The 20,914-nt window shown below is 39.3% G+C and overlaps 1 protein-coding gene across 1 annotated transcript; it reads left to right on the plus strand.

Moving 5' to 3' along the window:
* The first annotated feature begins 349 nt into the window (after positions 1–349).
* Positions 350–20,710, plus strand: LOC117462068 (solute carrier family 25 member 36-A). Its single transcript, XM_034104136.2, has 7 exons — positions 350–440; positions 2,208–2,372; positions 5,220–5,297; positions 10,922–11,022; positions 16,187–16,253; positions 16,336–16,625; positions 17,714–20,710. The coding sequence occupies exons 1-7, from the start codon at positions 400–402 to the stop codon at positions 17,905–17,907; spliced, it is 936 nt and encodes a 311-aa protein (XP_033960027.1). The 5' UTR covers positions 350–399; the 3' UTR covers positions 17,908–20,710.
* Positions 20,711–20,914: the final 204 nt, after the last annotated feature.

The raw sequence follows: 20,914 nt of genomic DNA on the forward strand, positions 1-20,914 counted from the left end.
GCCTCCTTCCCTCTCGCTGCAGCGATGAAAGCAGAGGAGATAATCGAGACTAACCCGTGGATGTGCCATAAAACTGTTCGTTAGAGCTGAAATATTCCTTTTCCAGCTGTTAGCCCGGCCAGCTCGCAGCTCTCCGGTTGTTAAATCGAAGATAAACAGCTATCTGTGTGAGAGGCGAACCTGAGCAAGCCGAGAGCGACAGAGGGGGGTTTTGTCGGCCCACTGCAGTCTGAATCAACGCAGACTCGCCCCGCCGCTGGTTCATCATCGACGACATTTGCCCATCGACGGGCACATCGCCTTGGAGGAGGAAAGCATCGGGAAGAGACGGGAGCCAAGCCCGTGTTTGACCCTTTGCCGCAGCCCTGAGGTGCGCTGCCTGGCAGGGAGTGCTAAATAATGAGCCAAAGGGACACACTGGTTCATCTGTTCGCTGGAGGGTAAGTCAGAGTAACACATTACTTTACACATGTTATTTCATACATTTAAAACATAATTCGTCGTCTGGTTGATCTTGCTAATGTTAAATACACATAAACGATTGTATGTGCAGCGCGTGCATGTGCTACTAACCTGTCATCTGTGCACGCCAGCGCCAAACGGTCGACTCAAACTCAACTTCCTGTTAACATTTCAAAATATAGAGTTTGCAAAGTAACATTTTCACACTAATGTGACATAGAGAGCACATTTTGGCCAAGGGGTCACTTGGGCTATACACCTTAGTAGTTACAACACTTTTTTGTTTATAAATGTGTTAAAACATAGATTTATTTTTGTCAAGTAACAAGAGATTACGCTTTTATTTTGAAAACAATCATTTTATTTCCGGCCTTCTTGCTGCTCTTTCGTTAATTTACTGAAGTAGCAGCGTCAACAACAGCAGTGCTGCTCCTCCACTCCAGAAATTAGCCATGTTAAGAACCTAATAGTTTGATAAGATAAATAAAACGAAGTGTCAGTAACAGCACAATCACTTTTACTTTCCCTAAATACCTGAGCTCAAGACCTGAACACAGTGTTTCCTCTGGCGGCCAAGTGAGGCGCACACACATGCAGCAGACAGCGTAGCTCTGAAAGTAGGCTAAGGGTCACGGCTGCCTGTGAGCAGCATGAATGTGGCTCGGTCTTTTGAAAGGTAAATATAGCTGGTGTAACTGAAAAGAGACTGCAGCTGGATGATTTCACAACTAACAGCTAGGATGCATTTACCACCGTAGCAGTACAGCTATTTAGTTGTATTAATTAATTATATCATTTATTCACTTAACTTGACGTGTAGAATATTTGTGTGTTTTTTTCACCATGGCAGTAAACAAGCACTTTCTAGCTTTGTGGTGGTTTGATTGTGAAGCTCTGTCTAAAATAAAATCCTGAACACTGAGGTGATTGACGATAATGCATGTGTTGCGGAGACTATTGTTTTAAGGTTACATCTGGTAGCCATGGGCACATAAGAATAAAGTACTGATATACATACATTAATAGGATAATACAATGCTACATACTGAGGGAGAACTTCATTGGCTGACTACTTTGGCTTTTAATGTTTTGTCTTCAGTCAGTCATCTTTATATTTACGGTGTGATAATATGTGTAGGAGTTCAGGGAGTCAGCCAAACAACAGTATATTTTTCAAGACAACTCATTCTTGCCTTCTCCGATGGCAACAGTCAGAAAAGTGGTTACAGCTCCACTCAGCCATGGTCAAGTTCTCTTAGCTGGCAGCTTTTCGGATTGAGTATCTTGCACATCGCAACACATAGTGTGTGGATGTTTGCCTGCTCCTGGATACTTTTAGTGCTAAAAGGAAGAACAGATTGTGTTACCGGTGGTTTGGAACATCAGTATTAGAGGATGGAATAACACAAGAGAACTTGCTGAGGAAATAGGCCAAATATAGATGATACTTTGAACAAATATAGATGATACTTTGAACAAATATAGATGATACTTTGAACAAATATAATAATGCATCCTATTATAGAAACGTTTTAAAGATGACATTACATTTAAGAAGTCAAAATGAAAACAAAATACAAGTAATATTGGATATGTGATGAATTTGTAGTTATTTAATTATCATTCATTTGATTAGTCCCCTCTCAGTTTTGATCAATGTATATGCTTAAGCAGAGCGTTGTGATTTTTTTTCACCTTTGTTTCTGCACCCTTTCTTCCTGCGCCCCTTCCCTACATTCTTCTAGATGTGGTGGCACAGTGGGCGCAATTGTGACTTGTCCTCTGGAGGTTGTGAAGACCAGACTGCAGTCCTCCTCCGTCACTTTCTACATCTCTGAAGTCCAGCTCAACACCGTCAATGGAGCCAGTGTGGCCCGTGTCGCTCCACCAGGGCCTCTGCACTGTCTCAAGTAAGGAGAAATACTCTAAATGGGATTTGTACGAACTTTCAATCATACCATTTTGATGAGCTATGAGCTACAGTAACAAATCAGCAGCACAAATTCAGACACGTCTATTAAAAAGCAGTTTTTGCAGTTATTCTTCTTTGAATTATTCATGTACTGAATGTGCAAAGTAGCAGAAAGGAAGAAGGTCTGAAAGACCCAAAGTGAAGGTCCTGGTTAGTTTTGTAATAAGCCTGTCAAAGCTGTGGCACACTGTGTTTGTTGTCACAACAAACGTCCATGTCAGTTGTTGAACTTGTCTGTCACTGACCAAGATGGGCAGGGCTTTGGTACTGTTCAGTGAATCCACAGTAATAGTGAAATTGGTTGTTTGACCTGTGATCTTCCTGTGGGTTTAAGAACAAATATGCATGTTAAAGGTAATTACTTTCCTCCTCATGACTCCTTAAATGCTCCAGAAGAAGAAAGGTTACATTAGCGTAGCCAAGTGGGTTCAGCATGTTTTTAGCCAAGTTTTTTAGACTACTGTTTTTGGATCTCTTTAACTATTTCCTTAGTTAGAAAACAGCACAATCCACAACCAACCATTTTAAGAATCATTCCAACTGTAAACCACTGACTGTTTCTGGTACTTTTTCCAAATGAATACTTGAAAACCAATATAAGAAATACACAGTAAATGGTTCCCTTCATGCCACACGATATGCCCTTCCTCTTATCATTAAAGAATCTAAAATGACACAAAGATGGGAAGTGGAAGTAGGGGAATCCAACTTTGGTTAGGTTTTTATTTTTGAACCAACTGAATACCACTGGGCTGTAATTACTCTTGGTCACTGAGGCATTAACGGTCGTAAAGTAAATGTTCAACTTAGCTACAGTAGTCCACTATTGTTCGCTGGCAACATATTTCCATGACTGTCACACTGTGTTAAACATATTGCATAATGCACAACCTGCTGTGTGTAAAACTTTCCACCCAAAAGCATGCATTAATTATATTGCAATATAGGAATTCTGGACCACATGATCATGTTTCACCTCGCAATTATTTTTAGCATAGGTAATTACCATGGAAGTCAGATTTGCCAGCATATTGCTATCTTGCTCTTGCACAATTCAACAGAAAGGCTTAATCGTCACCAACATTATACATTTGAACCAGAATTAGTTGTTCTCACATTTGTTTGGCAAAGAAAAATAGGTTTTCTCCCTTTCTGTTGCACTAAATGGGAGTGTATGTATTTGTCCGTTTGCCTGCTTTAACAAGGCTATGTTATAAATGCTTCTTGTGTTGTCCTTGATATGAAAAACCACTTGCAGAAACTGTACACCACCATTACTCGATACAGAGCAGAAGAGGGAAGGACGGTGTAGCAAGAAAAGGAAAAAACCCACACGAGTCAGAAGTGGGTCAACGTGCAGGGAGGTGCAGGCACTGTTCCATTTTGGTGCAGTGTGTTAGTTTAGGATTTACGTTTTGGGATTGTGGAGACTGCTGTCATTTGTGTGTATTTTAAGAGATTTATTTTATTCAGTACATTTTTGGGTTGAAGTATTTAGCAATGAGCAGAAATCTTATATTCACAATAGGAAAGCTCAACAAACTAGGGCTGGGCAGTAAACGGAATATCAAATATCAATGTTATTGTTGTCAATGTAGAGTTCACTATTAGTGCTTTCACAAAATATCAGCACACTGCAATTGTTGATACAAGATTATCAGTAATGTGGATATAATGTGGATAAATGCTAGAACTCTACGTTAATGCAGCCTTTAAAACGAGGAACCGCACTTGTGTCATATTACAATATCAGAATATCCAAAATCTTACTCAGTGTGTACCCTCATATCACTACATTATTATACTATGGATATATTAACAAGACCTTCCAGAACTCACATCCAGGGCAAATTCCAGCTATATAGCTCCTCCAGGATATAATGGGCTGTGTCTTCTTATAATTGTGTGGGAAGGCTAAAATCTTAGGAATTTAATCTACCCCAAAGGACCAGTTTATTATCTAGCCCAGAGGACTACTTTTCTCGTTTTTCTCGTCTCGTATTAGTTGCAAGAACAGCTTTTGTTTGAACACACTTTACATCACCGTTTATGTGAAAACGTGCGGTGAAAGAAGAACCATAAACCGTACTGAGGTTATCTAGGTTAGTGTTGGAGACCGCTCTTTGAACTCAGGTGACAACAGACAATTTGAGCTGTCATGATATAAACACCACCTGACACAGGGCACCTGCCGTTTCCTTTATTTTGGGTGACCCAGTATGTTGATAGTGACCCAGCGTGTAATTTCATTGTACTGAGTGTCAGGTCCTGGCAGATTGCCCAAAATGTTATAACTACCTTTCCATATGCTAAGGGCACTTTCCCATGGTGCCCTATAAACATCCTCTATTAGCTCTGTTCATTTTCTGTGATCTTACAGCATGTAAGGGATTTTTTTTTACATACGACTGTGAGATAAATATCTACTGTGTGTGTAACTCACACACAATGAATCTGTAATTTTCTTACAGTAATAGTTTGATATTTTGGGAAACATAGTAATTGGCTTTTTTGGTGAGAGTTACATGAAAACAATACAACCTTGTGCAAAAATAATAAGCTAGCGCCAGCATTTTTGCAGAAACTGGCTTGCTGTTTATTTCTTGTTCAAATTGTATTTTAGACAGACATTAGTGGTATTAATTGGTATATATTTATTCTCTAGCCATTCCCATGAGTAATAACTCAATGGTATACGTTTTATTTCATGCTTGTTGTTAAAAATACTGTATACTAGCTCTGTATTATGCTGGAATAACCAATTCAAATCTTTAATTCTCTACAGGTTGATTCTAGAGAAAGAGGGACCTCGTTCACTCCTCAGAGGACTGGGCCCAAACATCGTGGGTGTGGCACCTTCTAGGTATGTTCAGTATTATCTACAGTATTCTGGGTGTGTTGCATGTCTTCTCCTACTTATCTTAACCTACACCTGCACCACCACATGAAAGTTGATTACTATAGGGTCAGACTATGACTAAGATGTATGTTGCTTATAAAAAGTTGCTTATATATGTTTACCATTATTATTTTTTCTTTAGATTTTTTCTTTAGTCTTTAATTATGTTCTGTGTACATGTTTTACATAATTAAGCCAAAATAAATAGAATAGAAAATAAGATTCAAACCTAGTCCTAAACCACATGTGTCAAACTCAAGGCCCGGGGGCCAAATCAGGCCCTTGGTGGATTTAATTTCGGCCAGCAGGATAATTTCTAATTACTATTAGATCTGGCCCGCCGGTATATTGCACGCACACCTTCACTCGATCCTGAAGATTTCCTCCGCGCCTGACCACAAACATTGATGAACTTGCACCCAAGATGAGATGCCAAGTATCTGGCTTGAACTAGCATCACAGAGCAGCACACTGAGTTTCAATGGATGTTTCCTTCTGCACTTTTTTTCTCACGACAACAGGGCATGTTTGGTTTTTTCTTTGAGGGAAATCCAGGTTCTAGGTTTCAGGTTTAATATGTGCAATAAGTTCATTTCAATAGGTTTTGCAATAAATATTGAACCAGTCCGGCCCTCGACTAGTACCAATTTTTTTATTTTTGCCCACTGTGTATTTGAGTTTGACACCCCTGTCCTAAACCATAACTTGCATGTCTGATAACCAGCACAGTAGTGAACACAATCTTAGATTGTTATGACAAACCTTAAGAAAGAACCACTATTCCAGCACCAGCAAGACTTATATATTAAAGAATATAAATAACTTCTCCATAATTTACTTGACATGTCATATCAAACATGGGCACATATTTGTGTTGAGGCATTTGCTCCTGCCTGATCTTCTTATTTTCTCCCAGCTCATTCAGAGCTTATGTTGGTAGCAATAATAGGAGGCCATTAATCTGGTCTTTAAATCCCACAGGGAAATGAGTTGTTTCCCTCTCTGTTAGCTTGGCTGGTCAGGGTTACATCACAGCCTGAACTCAGTCAATCAGAGTCTGAATGAAACCTCAGCAACAGCAGGCAGCTGTGACGCTCTGACCATGTGACTGTTGTTGATGTTGATGTCTATCATCACAATGGAGTTCCTATTGGGAGAGCTGTGTTCGTGACTAATCCCCCCCCCCGACCTGTCTAGTTCTCCCTGGCTACGGCTGCATCACATGGTCATTGTCGCTCTCTTCCCGTTGGTTCGTTATGGACTCAATCTCCATCTGAGTCATCCTTTCCACATTCTTATTCTCACCTTTGTTTCACCGTGTTGTCATTCTTGGCATAGATTAAATGAGAATTGTCCTCACCTCTGGGTCCTGCACTTTCTACGCTGTCTCAATCTGTGAGGCTCAGACTCTCAGAGGGATAATAAATGTCCCCGTGTGTGTGCGTGTGGGTGTGCGTGTGTGTGTCATTCCCGTGGGCTAGTTCTCCAGCTGTGGAAATGGCAGCTTGTTTTCTAGTCACGACAGCGATAGCAAAATGCTATAGGAAGATATTGTTGCATAACTAGTCACCCTGATGAACTCAATGGCAACATATGAGATTTCCGGCTGTTTTGCATATGGGTATAAGAACCACTTGAGGCCATATTACGAGGACAAGTTTTCCCTGCTAAAATATATAACCACATTAACATAAATCTTAACATGCTGTGTACAATTACAGATCCAGTATATCATCACATTTGGTTATGGATGTATTACATGATTTCCAACCACCTAACTGAAGCTCTATCACTTTCAACTACATATTTGTTTAAATAATTTAATGTAAACCCTTTTTTATTACTTTATTGCCACATTTAATAAGACATTCAGGATATCTTAAAAAATATATTTTAAATTATCACTAATTACTCGGAGCAGCTAGATTCGCTAGTTCAGCCTTCTGGTATCATACTAGTAGAGATTTCACTGGATGATAATAACAAATTGCCAAATTGAAACTATTGGATCAATGCTTGGTGTTGAAGATGTATGGCAACATAAGATGTCATTTATTTTCTATTTAAATACCAGTTTAGATTGAGCTGAGGATTCAGACACAATCAAATACATTTAATTTATGGCATTTTTATTTGTCTACAAGAAAGACCTGGGTTGCTTGGCTACAGAGCTATTTTCTCCTGTTTTAATAAGGAAGCAGTAGTCTGTCGCTGGAGAGTTAAAAAAAAAATCTCATGATGCTAATGAAAGCTCAGTCCACTGGGCCTGCTGCTGGCGTTTAGAAGAAACACACACACACACACACACACACACACACACACTCACTCACTCACTCACTCACTCACTCACTCACTCACTCACTCACTCACTCACTGCTTGCAACAACAGCATCACGTATTACATATGAGAGATACATATACACATAGAGGGTCAAACACACACATAAATCATCTCTCATGTGCCGATCGGCATTATGTTGTGCATGCTCTTGAGAAGGAGGGCAGGGAGTCAAGGTTATTGGGTTTAATTCCACTCTGCAGGAATGTTGAGTAAATCCGGTGATTTTAATTAGTGAGAAGCAGCTAAAGTCGTGGGAGATAAATCTGCTACTAAAGCGTTCCATGAGATTGAGAGTGTGCACACACAGATACATATTAGCTTGGCTTAGCTCTATTGCACGCCCTCACATTCACTTTTGGCAGTACTAATTCAGGCAATTCAAATAATGGTTTAATATATAATGCACTTATTTAACTTAATGATTTGTTTTTAATTTGCTTAACTCATGGTTTAAACCCTGATACCTATCATACATTTTTTATTGTAAATGTGTTGTTTAAACAGTCTAGAGCAGTGGTTCTCAAACTTTTTTCAATAATGTACCCCCTTTGAAAAAAAAATGTCAGACAAGTACCCCGCAAAAACTATTTGTTAACCTGTTAAGCCCCAAGGACCCCCTCGGCAGGTCCTTTTTTTTTTTGGTTCACAACACTGTGTCTCAGGGGATCTTAATATTTAAGAACCTATTAATGTGTTATACCAGATTAACGGGAATAATCTCAGCTAACTGACGATACAAACCATTTTTACCAAAACAAAACACAAGTCTCATAAGAAGCATCTAAATGACCCCTGAGCGAAAGATGCTAACCTATTACTGCACCGATAATCACTCCTAGCTCCCTTATTACTTATCCTACGTGCACATCCAACACATCGTTTATGATCGCAAGGAGACACAGAATCTAACGGTGCCCACCTCAACACTGACAGATACAAACTCGCGACGTTATCAACAAAGACGTACATCAAAACAAGTGGCGCTAGGTAGCCCACAACGCTAACATGGCTTACCTTCGTCTTTGTCTGGTCTAAACTAGTCTTCAATGGCATTAAAATGATAAAAACGATGCTGTAGTTAATCCATAGGTTAATCCAGGGGTCGGCAACCCGCGGCCCACGGGCCGCATGCGGCCCTTTAAGCCCTCTGCTCTGGCTCCCTTGAGCTTAGACAAAAATAAGAAGGTATTGTGTTCGTATTGAGTAAGAAAAAGGTTGATAAACGCTGTGAGAATGGGTCTGCAGAGAGAATTTCGCCGCGATCCCAACTGTCTGTTATCAGCCTGCAGCCAGGGAGGAGAAATCAACAGAGTGTGTGTGCGAGGAAGTCGTGGATTGGTCAATTTGGACCAATCAGCGGGGGCTTAATGTAACAGCTCCGCGGACGTAACGTAACAGCTCCACGGATTGGCCCATTTGGTTCCGGGTAACGCATGACCGTATCGCGTCATAGTTCTGGGTGTAGCTACTGGGTGCTTCTACGACACAGCACCCAGGAAGTAAACAATGGACAATGACGTTTCACCAACGAGGCGTTTTGGGGAGGTATTTTCTGTTTTAGAGTTTTACTTGCTACAGGGTGTACTTTGAGGGTTTTGACTCTGCACACCGCTTACATGCATAAAAACCTTCATAACACACAAGAGGACGGGTAATAACCGGAAAAGCATGACATGTCTCCTTTAACACTTAAAAGTTAGCGCTGAGCTTCAGCCTGCAATGTTCAAACCAACAGATAAAGCCAGAAATCTAGGTGTAGTCATGGACTCTGACCTGAGGTTCAACAGTCACATTAAAACAGTTACTAAATCAGGCTACTATCACCTAAAGAATATATCTAGGATTAAAAGACTAATGTCACAGCAGGATTTGGAAAAACTTGTCCATGCTTTTATCTTCAGTAGACTGGACTACTGCAATGGTGTCTTCACAGGTCTCACTAAAAATATATATTAGAAAGCTGCAGCTGATTCAGAACGCCGCTGCTCGAGTCCTCACTAACACTAAGAAAGTGGATCACATCACTCCTGTTCTGAAATCTTTACACTGGCTTCCTGTGTGTCAAAGAATAGATTTCAAAATACTGCTGCTGGTTTATAAAGCACTGAATGGTTTAGGCCCAAAATATATTTCTGATCTACTGCTAAATTATGAACCATCCAGATCTCTCAGGTCTTCAAGGACTGGTCAGCTTTCTGTCCCCAGAGTCAGAACTAAACATGGAAAAGCAGCGTTCAGTTATTATGCTCCAAATATCTGGAACAAGCTCCCAGAAACCTGCAGGTCCGCTGCAACTCTTACTACTTTTAAATCCAGGCTGAAGACTTTTCTTTTTGTCGCTGCTTTTAATTGAAACTGAGCCGTTGTGTTCATCAGTAAAGTGGAACTTCTGTGTGAACTATTCATATCTTAAACTGCACTGTAACTTTTTATTCATGTATTTTTTCTTTTAATGTTTCTTTTATTATCTTTTTTTTTTAAATGCCTTTGTCTGAATGTCTTTCATTTTTGTAAAGCACCTTGAGTTGTCTTGTGTTGAAAGGTGCTATATAAATAAACTTGTCTTGCCTTAAATGCTACATTTCAAATGTTTACAATCCATCACTAAATTCATGGCAAATCAATTTTCATTTTACATCATGCAATAACACTAAGACGACATTAGTTGCATTGAACTGATCTTTTTAATAAGTTGTACTTAGAAACATGGGCTTGTGCTTCACTGAGGATCTTTGTCATGCTGACAGGGAGGCAAACTGCAGTTATTACACTTCGCGTTTTGAAATATGTGTAACTCTGTTCATATAAAACCCACACTGCTCAAACTTCGTTAACTTTCCTAAAATTGGTATATTTATTTATTTTGGACCTAACACACTTAGCTACTTTATCTACTCTGGAACTAGCTAAACTAGTTTTAAATATATGTATTCTTTACTGTCGGGTCATGTACAGGTTCAGCGAGCTGCACGAGACTGACGGGCTGTCAGGAGAGGGAGAGGAAAAGAGAGCAACCCGTTTACTTTTCCCATTTTATTATCCAGAATTACTGTAAACCTTTGAATACAGTAGTTAATCTACTATTAGTAGTTTGTTTAAATGCATTAATTATGTTTTTTTTTTCATTAACATAAAATAAATCTCACGTACCCCCTGCAGTACTCCAACGTACCCCCAGGGGTCCGCGTACCCCCATTTGAGAACCACTGGTCTAGAGGTTGATTATTGTTCTGATTATTTGCAACAGAGCGATCTACTTTGGGGCCTATTCGACAGCCAAGGAGAAGCTGAATGGCGTGCTGGAGCCGGACTCTACCCAGGTGCACATGGTGTCGGCTGGGCTGGCAGGTAAAGATGGCTCCCCCCCTCCCCCTTCTGTCTGTGTGTCCCTGTCTGTCGCTGAGCGTTATCTCTGCTGTCTGTCTGCCTGGGCAGTGTAAATCACTGATGGGTTTTATAAAAAAAAACATGTTAAAGACTTATTCAGTTTGTCTTCATCAGACAGTTTACTTTTCATCACTTTCACAAGTTCAAATACCCCGGAGTTTCCCCATCACCCCCCTCCCCTTTACCCCCCTCTTAATATACATGTGTAGGATGGTGGTATTTTCACAAATTAAAAGCTTGTGAATATCAAAAAGCATGCAAGATCTAATATATGATATATTTTACAAGTAGGCATTATTACGAAGATGTTTTATGTATAGAACTATGAAATATAAACTATAGGTGGTTTATCAGAAAGCACAATTTAAGACTCTCAGGATCAAACTGACCTCGACCTTGATTGTGATGAAAACAGCCTCACTGTGAAACAAAACCTTCCATTAAAGATGAATTTAAGTTTTACTGTGGTCCTGATCAGAATACGCACCCCCTGCCTTGTTTTATTCAAGAAGACGAGGCAAAGTGTTTTCTGCTGATCAATGCTACACAACCACTGATAGAGTTTAAGGGCTAGCTTAAAAGAAACCATAAACGGTACACTTGTAATTATATAGTTTAAGTTGACAAAAACAACTAACACGAAATCTCAAGTACCATACTAACTCCTTACCTCCGGGCTGTTTTCTGTTCAGATCATGGTAACTTCGGTTGGTAAAGTAATATGGCTCTGGCTATCAATCAACAGCATTCAAAGGAGTACCGCCTCTCAATTAAACCAATTGGACAATAGAAGAAAAAACGCCAATTATGTCGACAGTTTTTTTCACCCTGAGTTGAAGTTTTTTTTTAACCCAGTTGATAAACCATCTTGTATGTTCATGGCTGCCTTGCCAGACAACATAGAGTATAGTTGAGGAGACACTAAATCAGCATTCTTAGACTTTGATGCAAATGAAACCCGGCATCGAGACAATTGAGGCTATAATGTGCCACTGCTGGTATTTATAACACATATATATTTGTATTTGTTTGACAAACCTCACGGTCCTCAAAGTTTAGGTTGTGCTTTCCTCCTCTCTTAGCCCTTTTGTCCCCCATGTCCTCCATTATTTTTTATTTCCTCCTTGCCCTCTCATCCTCTTTTTATTTAATTTTGAAGCGTCTCCAGAGGACTGTAAATGGTTTAACATCACAGTTGTTACTTGAACAGTGTGGTCTGGGCCCCCTTCTTTGCTCTGTGTGTATAGAGGAGAGAGCACAGCCCCCAAAGGTCAACTTGGGCCCCTGGCACTCGGGCGGACACGGCAGGTAGCATCCCATTTCTTTACACTGGTATGATGAAAACCATGGTGATTTTTATGAATATTAGACAGTTCATAATGGTTATTCATTTGTGATGATTTTACCATTGCTTATGGCACCGTGTTAGCTGCTGGTCTGTAGTTTTAGGATCTTATTTTAAGGCTTGTTATTTCTTAGTTTTGACAAACACCTCCCCTTCCCCTTGTTTCATAAACATGGTAAAGTTAAAGCTATGACACATAATCTGGATATGATGTTGTCAGCACCAAAGAAATGCTAACCTTGTCACTGCCACAGGTTATAGATGGTAATTGATGTGCTCCATTTGGTCTTTTTCATGCATCAAAACAATTACTGACTAATTTCTTTGACATTTATTCTTAAGGAAAATCATTAATATGTTGACATTGCTTCCTCTTTTTTTTATTGGTTTAACTTCTTCTTTTTTAAAATAAAGATTATTCCTTCACAAATGTACCTCAACAGTATTGGCACCAGTTTAAAAAACACCCATTTTTACTTGTATGTGTGCAATATGCAGTAAAGAAACATCATGTTATGGAGTTGGGCAAACTTTAGCAGACTATATAGAAAAGTCAGTTTAGTGTTTTTGTTTCTTTATGCTGCACACATTTAGTCATCAGTGTAGCTGTTTCATTCATTCATCCGTAGATCTGAATAATTCAAACCTCTGTAGTTGTACTGCAGCACTCATTTATTTCACAGTTGCTGCACAGATACATTTGTTGTGCATGTGCACATATTTCATGCAGGGTTAAAGAAAGCCTCACTAACTTTGTGAAGTCACTGCCTCTTACGACGTCCCTTTGACTTTGAAAAGTAAGGGAGGCTAGTCCCAATTTTAGATTTAGACCTGGAGTTAATTTAGAGCATATTTTCCTTCCATATTATGTAGGTTAACATCCTCTGGAGGAACACAAAGATGATGTGGCTATAAAAGGCCATACTGCAGACATGCAGCAGCCTGCCCACCTGCAGATGAGGCTCCTCACAGAGGCTTGAATACCTTTATGTGTGTTCTCCATGGCTTATTTAATCTGCCAACTGTGATTTACTTTTAGTATTTCTGGAGTTACTTTGTTCCATACATACAGTTACATTGAGACCTTTTTAGTCATGCGTTATTGGCTCAGATGAAGTCACGATGAAAAATGTTTTCATCTTTCATATTTGTACACATATCACTTATCCATTGAGACATGTTGTCCTATCGAGACAAGCCATGTTGTAAACGAGCAACAAAAAATGCTAAGCATAAACATGCAAGGACAAAAATACATCATCAATTAACATATTTAACTAAAAGTATTCATATCATCAACTTAAATTACCCATTACAATAACAGCTACATTTAATCTGCATCCGTTAAAAATTCATCTTTAAAATATAAATCAAAACCACTACTTGGTGTCATTCAGTAACTTTGGAAAACCGTTTTGATGTTGCGATTTCCAGAGTCCTTTTGTTCGACATTGGAGAGGACTTGTTATTTGATGTGTTTTCTATAAGCCTCACTCCCTAGAGACATATTTTTCTCCACATTTTTAAGGACTAGTGTTATATTTAAATTGATCCCAGTTTATCCAGAATGAGGTTTGGCCCAGATATTTGGAGCTGGCTGACTCACTGCTCCACCCCATTCATTCACTTTCCTATGATCAACCACTTCCTTTTGTCATCACATATTCATACAAATATTGTCCACCGCTTTCAGTCTCAACGACAAGGTTAGCATTTCCACCTGCCTCTTTTAATTTTCTACATTATTTAAGTATGCATCTGATTTAATTATTAATCTAATATATATATATATATATATATATTGTTCATTAACTGATAATAGCAAAATTATTATTAAGAATACATCCTCAATTAAATTGTCTTCCTTTGTACTTGTGTATTTACCTCACTCTGGTGAAATGGAGCTGGAGTTTTGGATTGGGTTGGCTTGTGTTCAGTCAACATTTTCTTTATTCTAGTTGATAAAAAAGAGTAAAGGGAATTATCAACTGTAAGTAAAATAAATTGAAAACAACTTAATTCTATAACTAAGAGTCAATTAAAGGGTGGGTGGGTGGTGGGGTTGGGGGTGGATTTGACTGCTGCTTGTGTGCGATTGTGGTACAGAAAAGCCTGTGTCTATTTTAGGGTTTTACTGTAAAGCTTTCACCCCTGCGTGATTGGGTGGGAGACCCCCGCCATCTGTGCCCCCCATATCTGCAGGCTACTAGCTGCAGCGGGGAGGAGCTGGAGGAGCTTTGCCCCTCCTTCGTGAGTACACGCCATAGACGCTACTTCCTTCTACTTCCCTCTTTTTTCTTATTCCTCTTTTTGTTCTTCTCTCCTTCTCTTCAACAGACCTGTGTCTTCCTCTCTTCTTCACGCCGTTGCCTTAACGTAGGGCAGTGTTGCATTGAATCACTAGATGTGACAGGTCTCTTTCTAGACTTGCCTTCGTCTTAGCTGTTTTCTGCAATGGCCATGTTTTTTATTTCTTACGGTTACATCTTTCGTATCAGAAACTTTTAGAGAGACTTTGTGTCATTTCTTAGTGATACAAAGTGCTCATTAGTTAGCTTCACACACCACACATCAAACTTTACTTACTGTACATTTCCCAGCGTTTCTACTTAATACAAATAAAATAACATTCTCAACCTTAAATAACTCAAACAAACACATGCACAAACTCACATCTGCTTAGTATATACTCTGTGCATTTTAAATGCAATTTCAGGGACCCCATTATTGAGGGACCCAGGTTTAAAACAAAGCTAACATTTATATTGGCTGAAGGCCACTTGACATGGTCAACAGTGTTGCTCACCAGCAGGATGAAAAGTCGGCTCTAAATTTCCCGTCTGAGACTTTCCACTTTAGTCCTGCTGAATAATTGAAGAATCTCCTCCAGACACCATTTTGTTTCTCTGTCCTGTAGTGGTGCTAGTATCAGGCCTACAGCCTGTCTCTAGTGTCCAACCAGTTAACTACTGCTTTGTTCAAAGTCGCAGAATATATATATATTCATTCATTGACTAATAAAGATGGAACATTCATATTGAAGAACCAAAATTAGAAGAACATTTATAGCAATGACTAACCAATGATATCAAAGAATCAAAGCTGTGTTGTGTGACTCGAAGTTGTGGAATGAATTTATTGTATTAGGCCAATACTTCTGTGTGTTCAAAGCACATTGAAAGTAATGATATTAGAAAAACAGACCGCCTCTGTAAACTCATTAAGAAGAGCTCATGTCTCAATAGCAAATGATTTCATTAAAAACACAAGAGCTCTGATTATCATTTCAAGGAAATTAATAGTCTGCAGTATAAACAATCTGCCACACTCAAAGGCCTACAACGACTCTGCGGCTCGGCCTCATTTCCCAGTGTTCCAGTTAGAAAAGTTATTAAGATGACAAATGGAGAAAAGAAAGCCCTCACAGCTGCTGCCTTTATGCACTGTTAGTTAGTTCGTTAAGATACTTTACTTCAGTCAGAGAGCTTTTGTTTACATGCACTTGTGTAGCATTTCACATGAAGAGGATCAATGGGAAAACATACATTTTTGTCTGTAACAAAAATAATTCTGATCTTTCAAAAAATATTTAATATATACAAATATTGTATAGTAATAAAATATCGCATAGTAAAGTAAAACTCTGAAGTTGATCCTGTTTAGTGAAGTGCTTTTCATTGTCCTTGTGCAATATAGAATATTTAATATAGTAGAATAGATTGTGTCCCTCCAAATGTCTGTGCCTCTGTCTGAACCTCTGTCCTCCTCTGAAATTCCCAGGGTTCACCGCCATCACAGCCACCAATCCCATCTGGCTGATCAAGACCCGCCTGCAGCTGGAAACCAGGTGAGGACACTTTAATAATAATAAATGAAAATGAAGTCATGTTGTTATTGGACATGGATTAAAAGTCTCTGTATGATTCCAGAAACAAGGGTGAGCGGCGAATGAACGCCTTCGAGTGCGTGCGGCGGGTTTACCAGATGGACGGCCTGCGAGGCTTCTACAGGGGAATGTCAGCCTCATACGCTGGCATCTCTGAGACCGTTATCCACTTTGTCATCTATGAGGGCATCAAACGCAAACTGCTGGAGTACAAGGCCCGCTCCAGCATGGACAAAGAGGAAGAGACTGTGAAGGAAGCCTCAGACTTTGTGGCCATGATGTTCGCAGCAGCCACCTCCAAGACCTGCGCCACCTCCATCGCCTACCCTCATGGTAACCTTCTGTCTCTTGTAGCATGAAATGTCCAAAGATCCCTTAAAAAGACCAAACCATTAAGTCCATAAAAAAATACTTTCTGAGTTTCCCACGTCACAAGCCGACTAGTTCCAACTGAAGACATGAACCCTAAAAAAGAGATCCCGAAATATATGCCCTTGTTTTACCAGGGTTCTTCTCTGTTTCAAAGTGTAAGCAAGCTGGAAAATGCTTAATTTTGATAAATGTTTTCAAAGTTTGAATGTGCTTTAAACCAAATCTACTCGGTAGAAATGCATTCAACACAATCTGGTGTTTCTTCTTTACACAACCGTAATGTAAACCAAAAGTATTTAAAGTATTTTAAATGAAAAGATCCCTTCATTTGTCTGTTGGCACGTTTAGCTAACCATTAAACCTTTATTAATCCTGAACCAACTTTTTTGGCAACTGAATTAATAGTAACACTTTTAATGTGAGGATAAAGACCTTAAGAGCCTGGGAATGATTGCTTCGGGTACCTTAGAAAGTACCACAATGTTACTCTTGCAATCTCCGATTTATAAAAAGGCAGTTTTATTCCCTAAACACAGCTGGGCTGGGTAGTTTTGTAAAGACATCCCTCTGCTCCACTTCTCTCTCTTAGGGACTCTGGTCGCCTGTGCCCTTTGTTAATAGGATTGTAACAGAAGCTTAGGTAGCAAAGCATTAAGACTGTAAACCAAGCTCATCAGCCAACACATTATATTTTAGTTGTTTCATTTATACACAAGCATACATTCAAAAACAATCATTGATAGTTTAAAGAGATAAACCATCTAAAAAAGTATCTCTCACTATGAATGTAACATTTATAGTGAGAGAGTGACTCATACTTTCGTATTAGAAAATATGATGCTCCACTTATGCTATAAATATCACTGTCATTCTCCGACTACACACAGCCCACAGTTGAATGCAACGCTTCAAACACCCTTTGTCTGAAGTCATTCTGGGACTAATCAATATCTCTTATACCTTATTTATAGAAAATCAGTATACCAAAAGATTAATTAATAAATAGCAGCCTTTTTTTTGAGACCTTAACATCACCTTCTACTTCGCAGAGGTGATCCGCACGCGGCTACGAGAGGAAGGCAGCAAGTATCGCTCCTTCTTCCAGACTCTGCTGTTGGTATCCCGGGAGGAGGGATACCGGGCGCTGTACCACGGCCTAACCACCCACCTCGTCAGACAGATCCCCAACACGGCCATCATGATGTTCACCTACGAGGTGGTGGTCTACCTGCTCGGCCGTTAGCCCACCAGGTACGTCTCCTTCTCGTTTAAAGAGGGAGTCAATAAGCAAATGACTGAGAAGAAAGCCCTTGGGTGGGGGAAGGCTAGACGACATGTTAAAATGAAGACCAAAGGAAAACCGATAATTCTCTAATGGACCAGAAGAAAGAAAAAAAAAGACAAAAGATGAGGAAATTGGAGGAAGGGAAATCCCTTTCTTCACCATATCAGCATCAACACCTCCAGTTCCTTGAAACCGATTGAGTTGGCTACAGTTCCCAAAAAAAGGTCACAGGAGGATAAATGAGGCACTGCCAGTATAAATACAGAGTTTGGCACCTTGCAAACTAAGGCCACCCCTAAAAAATACAATAATTTAAGCACAATTCAGTGGCCTTAACTGAAAAAGGTTTTAGTTTGTACGCTTCCCTTGAAAAACTGCCTTTCCACTCAATGATATTTTAAAAGGGGGATGCTTGGAGGCAATTACAATTGGACAGGAGAAATTAAAACTAATGTAGGTCAATGGTTCTCTATTGACATTATTTGTCTGCACTGGTCTTGCTTCAGTGCTGTGAGACTAGTTTACCATCAGACGACTGGCAGTTAGCCGTGTAAGCAGAATGTCAGAAGGAAGTAGGAAACAAAGACTTGGGTCTGTTTTAAAGTCACCATCTTTGCACTACAAAAAAGTGTGGCTTCAAGCATTCCCCTCTCAACACTGCAGCCCCCCTCCCCCTATTGATGGCCTGAAGTTTAAACACAGCAGTGAGCTTTCTTGCCTTAAACAGGAAAACACAGAGATGAGCTTGTGACGGCCTGTCACTCCCACACATGCCTCAGAAACTGGCTTGTGTTTCTTAAGATTTGGATGAAAGGCTGATATTCAGTGTTTCCCCCATTGCTCTATAACTCTACGCCTGATAGTGACCTGCTTCGGGTGAAGTTGGCCTTCTGTGTCCACGGTTTTTATTTGTTAACACCAAAATAAGATTGGCAAAGAAGGCCAGCTTCGGCCTGCACACAGTCGCTGGACAGGACTTTAAATATCTTGTGTGAAAAACACGAGACTAACGTGTCCTTTCGTATCCTCTATTTTCTGAGATGTGTGTGATTGTTCAAAAGGTACCAAGACTAAAGTATATATTATTGGAGTGCCACTACTTGAATAAAATGTGACGGTGTGGGGAAATGTTGGAGCGGGAGAATGTTGTTGGAAGTTTCATCATTGCCCCATTACCTGTTTGTGTGTGACAGTGTGAGTGTAGGTTTAACACGTGGGTCACTTTCTCGCCCGACTATGTTTTAAGAATGTGTGTGTTTGAGCCTCTGCGGTTCGTGTGTGCCTGCATGTATATTAATTATTATCTACTCCAGATTTCCCTCCACTAACAATTAATCTTGCAAGACACTGGGTCTGAGTGTGGAGACGCTCCCACTCTTACGCCAGTGCTTCCTTCCAGTGGCTTCCAACTGACCTGATAACATGCACTTGTGTGGCCTTTTAGGGCTTGTGCTTGCATTTTATTGTGTGGATAGTTTGAACTTGTACATTGTAGAAGTAAAATAAGTATTACTTTATATCAAAATGGTATTTTGCGCAACTGTTCTTAAAGCAGATATATTGTACAGTTTAGATTCCTGAGTAGTTGTGAAGGATGTCCAAATGTGTGTGTATATAATATAGATACTGTATATGCATATCATCTATTGTTTTTTGTTCTTAGGCCCGTGTACGATCATGCTGTAGTTTGCAATTTATTGGTGCATTTTTGTGCAATCTAACCTTGTTTGACATTGACTGTTGACAATTGATTTTGCTTGACTGATTTATCTTTCAGTATAAACTGTGAGTTTATTTGTGTGTCACTGTAACCCTTCATGCAAACATGTATGCTTCTGCTTACACTTACAAACTCTGCAGGATAAATACTTACATGAACGCATTTGTGCAGGAGCGCTGGTTACTCGGATTTACTGCTTTCATAAAACTGATCCATATTGCAAAGTTTGGATGTTCGCATCATTGGTATTGTTTACATTGTTCGATCTTTCTTTCACGTTTTTGGTTCTCCTGGCAACATGTTGTGAATATGAAGATGTTATAACTTTAATGTGAGAGTTCAACAACTGGAATTGTCTTTCTACAACACTGTACACAGTTGGAACTATTAAAAACTGAACACAAAACATAATTGCTAATCTGTTACAGAAAGGGTTGTTGGTGAAAGTATCATCAACATTCAGTTAAAAAGTGAATATACTATACATAATGGTTGTCTTTAGGAAAACCCGATAAACACATTTCAAATTGTACCCAACACGTAATCAAATATACCTTAAAAACGTTTACGATGTTTGTAATCAAGCTCTCCGTTCACAGTATACAACCGCGGCATATTCATTCCCCATATGAAAATGATAAAGTCTGCACAGCTTTCATGTTGAATAATAAGTATTGTATTTAATTTGCCAATTATAGTAAAATACGGTGCATTCAGGCATAATATTCTTAAACGTGTTGCAGTACACTTTAAGAGGCTTGTGTTGTAATAGTTCTGTCTTTGGCTACATTGCAGTAATACTTGAGGTCAAATAACAATAATGTGAAACATACAGACAACTGGACAAACATTTCACTCTGCTGTGTAGCTCTCATTTCAGTGTTTGTATGCAATCCACTTTCTTTTTGTATGGTTAACCTGGAGCCTCAAGCAGGGTTCAATGAAACCTGCCACATTGGTTTGTGCCAGCTCAATCGTTGATGGATTTTTTTGTTTGTTTGTTTTTCAACAAAAATAAATAAAAATCCACTTGCAACTAAAGTAATATCTTCTTTTTTGTATTATTGTATATCTATCTATTTAACTACATTGTTGTACATGTTTTTACAGCCCCTAGAGTTTAAAAGATTCCACCTTGGGATTTTTGGAAAGGAAATGAATGTCATTCACTGTGCATGACTAATATATTTTAAATAGTAAAATAAAATCCCTTCAGTTGGCATATTAAAAAGTATTTTTTCTAAA

This window comes from Pseudochaenichthys georgianus, chromosome 17 (assembly GCF_902827115.2).
Source record: "Pseudochaenichthys georgianus chromosome 17, fPseGeo1.2, whole genome shotgun sequence".
NCBI classification, from domain to species: domain Eukaryota; kingdom Metazoa; phylum Chordata; class Actinopteri; order Perciformes; family Channichthyidae; genus Pseudochaenichthys; species Pseudochaenichthys georgianus.

Coding starts and splice junctions, on each gene's coding strand:
- LOC117462068 (XM_034104136.2), top strand. CDS start 400: ATGAGCCAAAGGGACACACTGGTTCATCTGTTCGCTGGAGG. Junction 16,254..16,335: donor CGCCTGCAGCTGGAAACCAG/GTGAGGACACTT, acceptor GTATGATTCCAG/AAACAAGGGTGAGCGGCGAA. Junction 16,626..17,713: donor CTCCATCGCCTACCCTCATG/GTAACCTTCTGT, acceptor TCTACTTCGCAG/AGGTGATCCGCACGCGGCTA.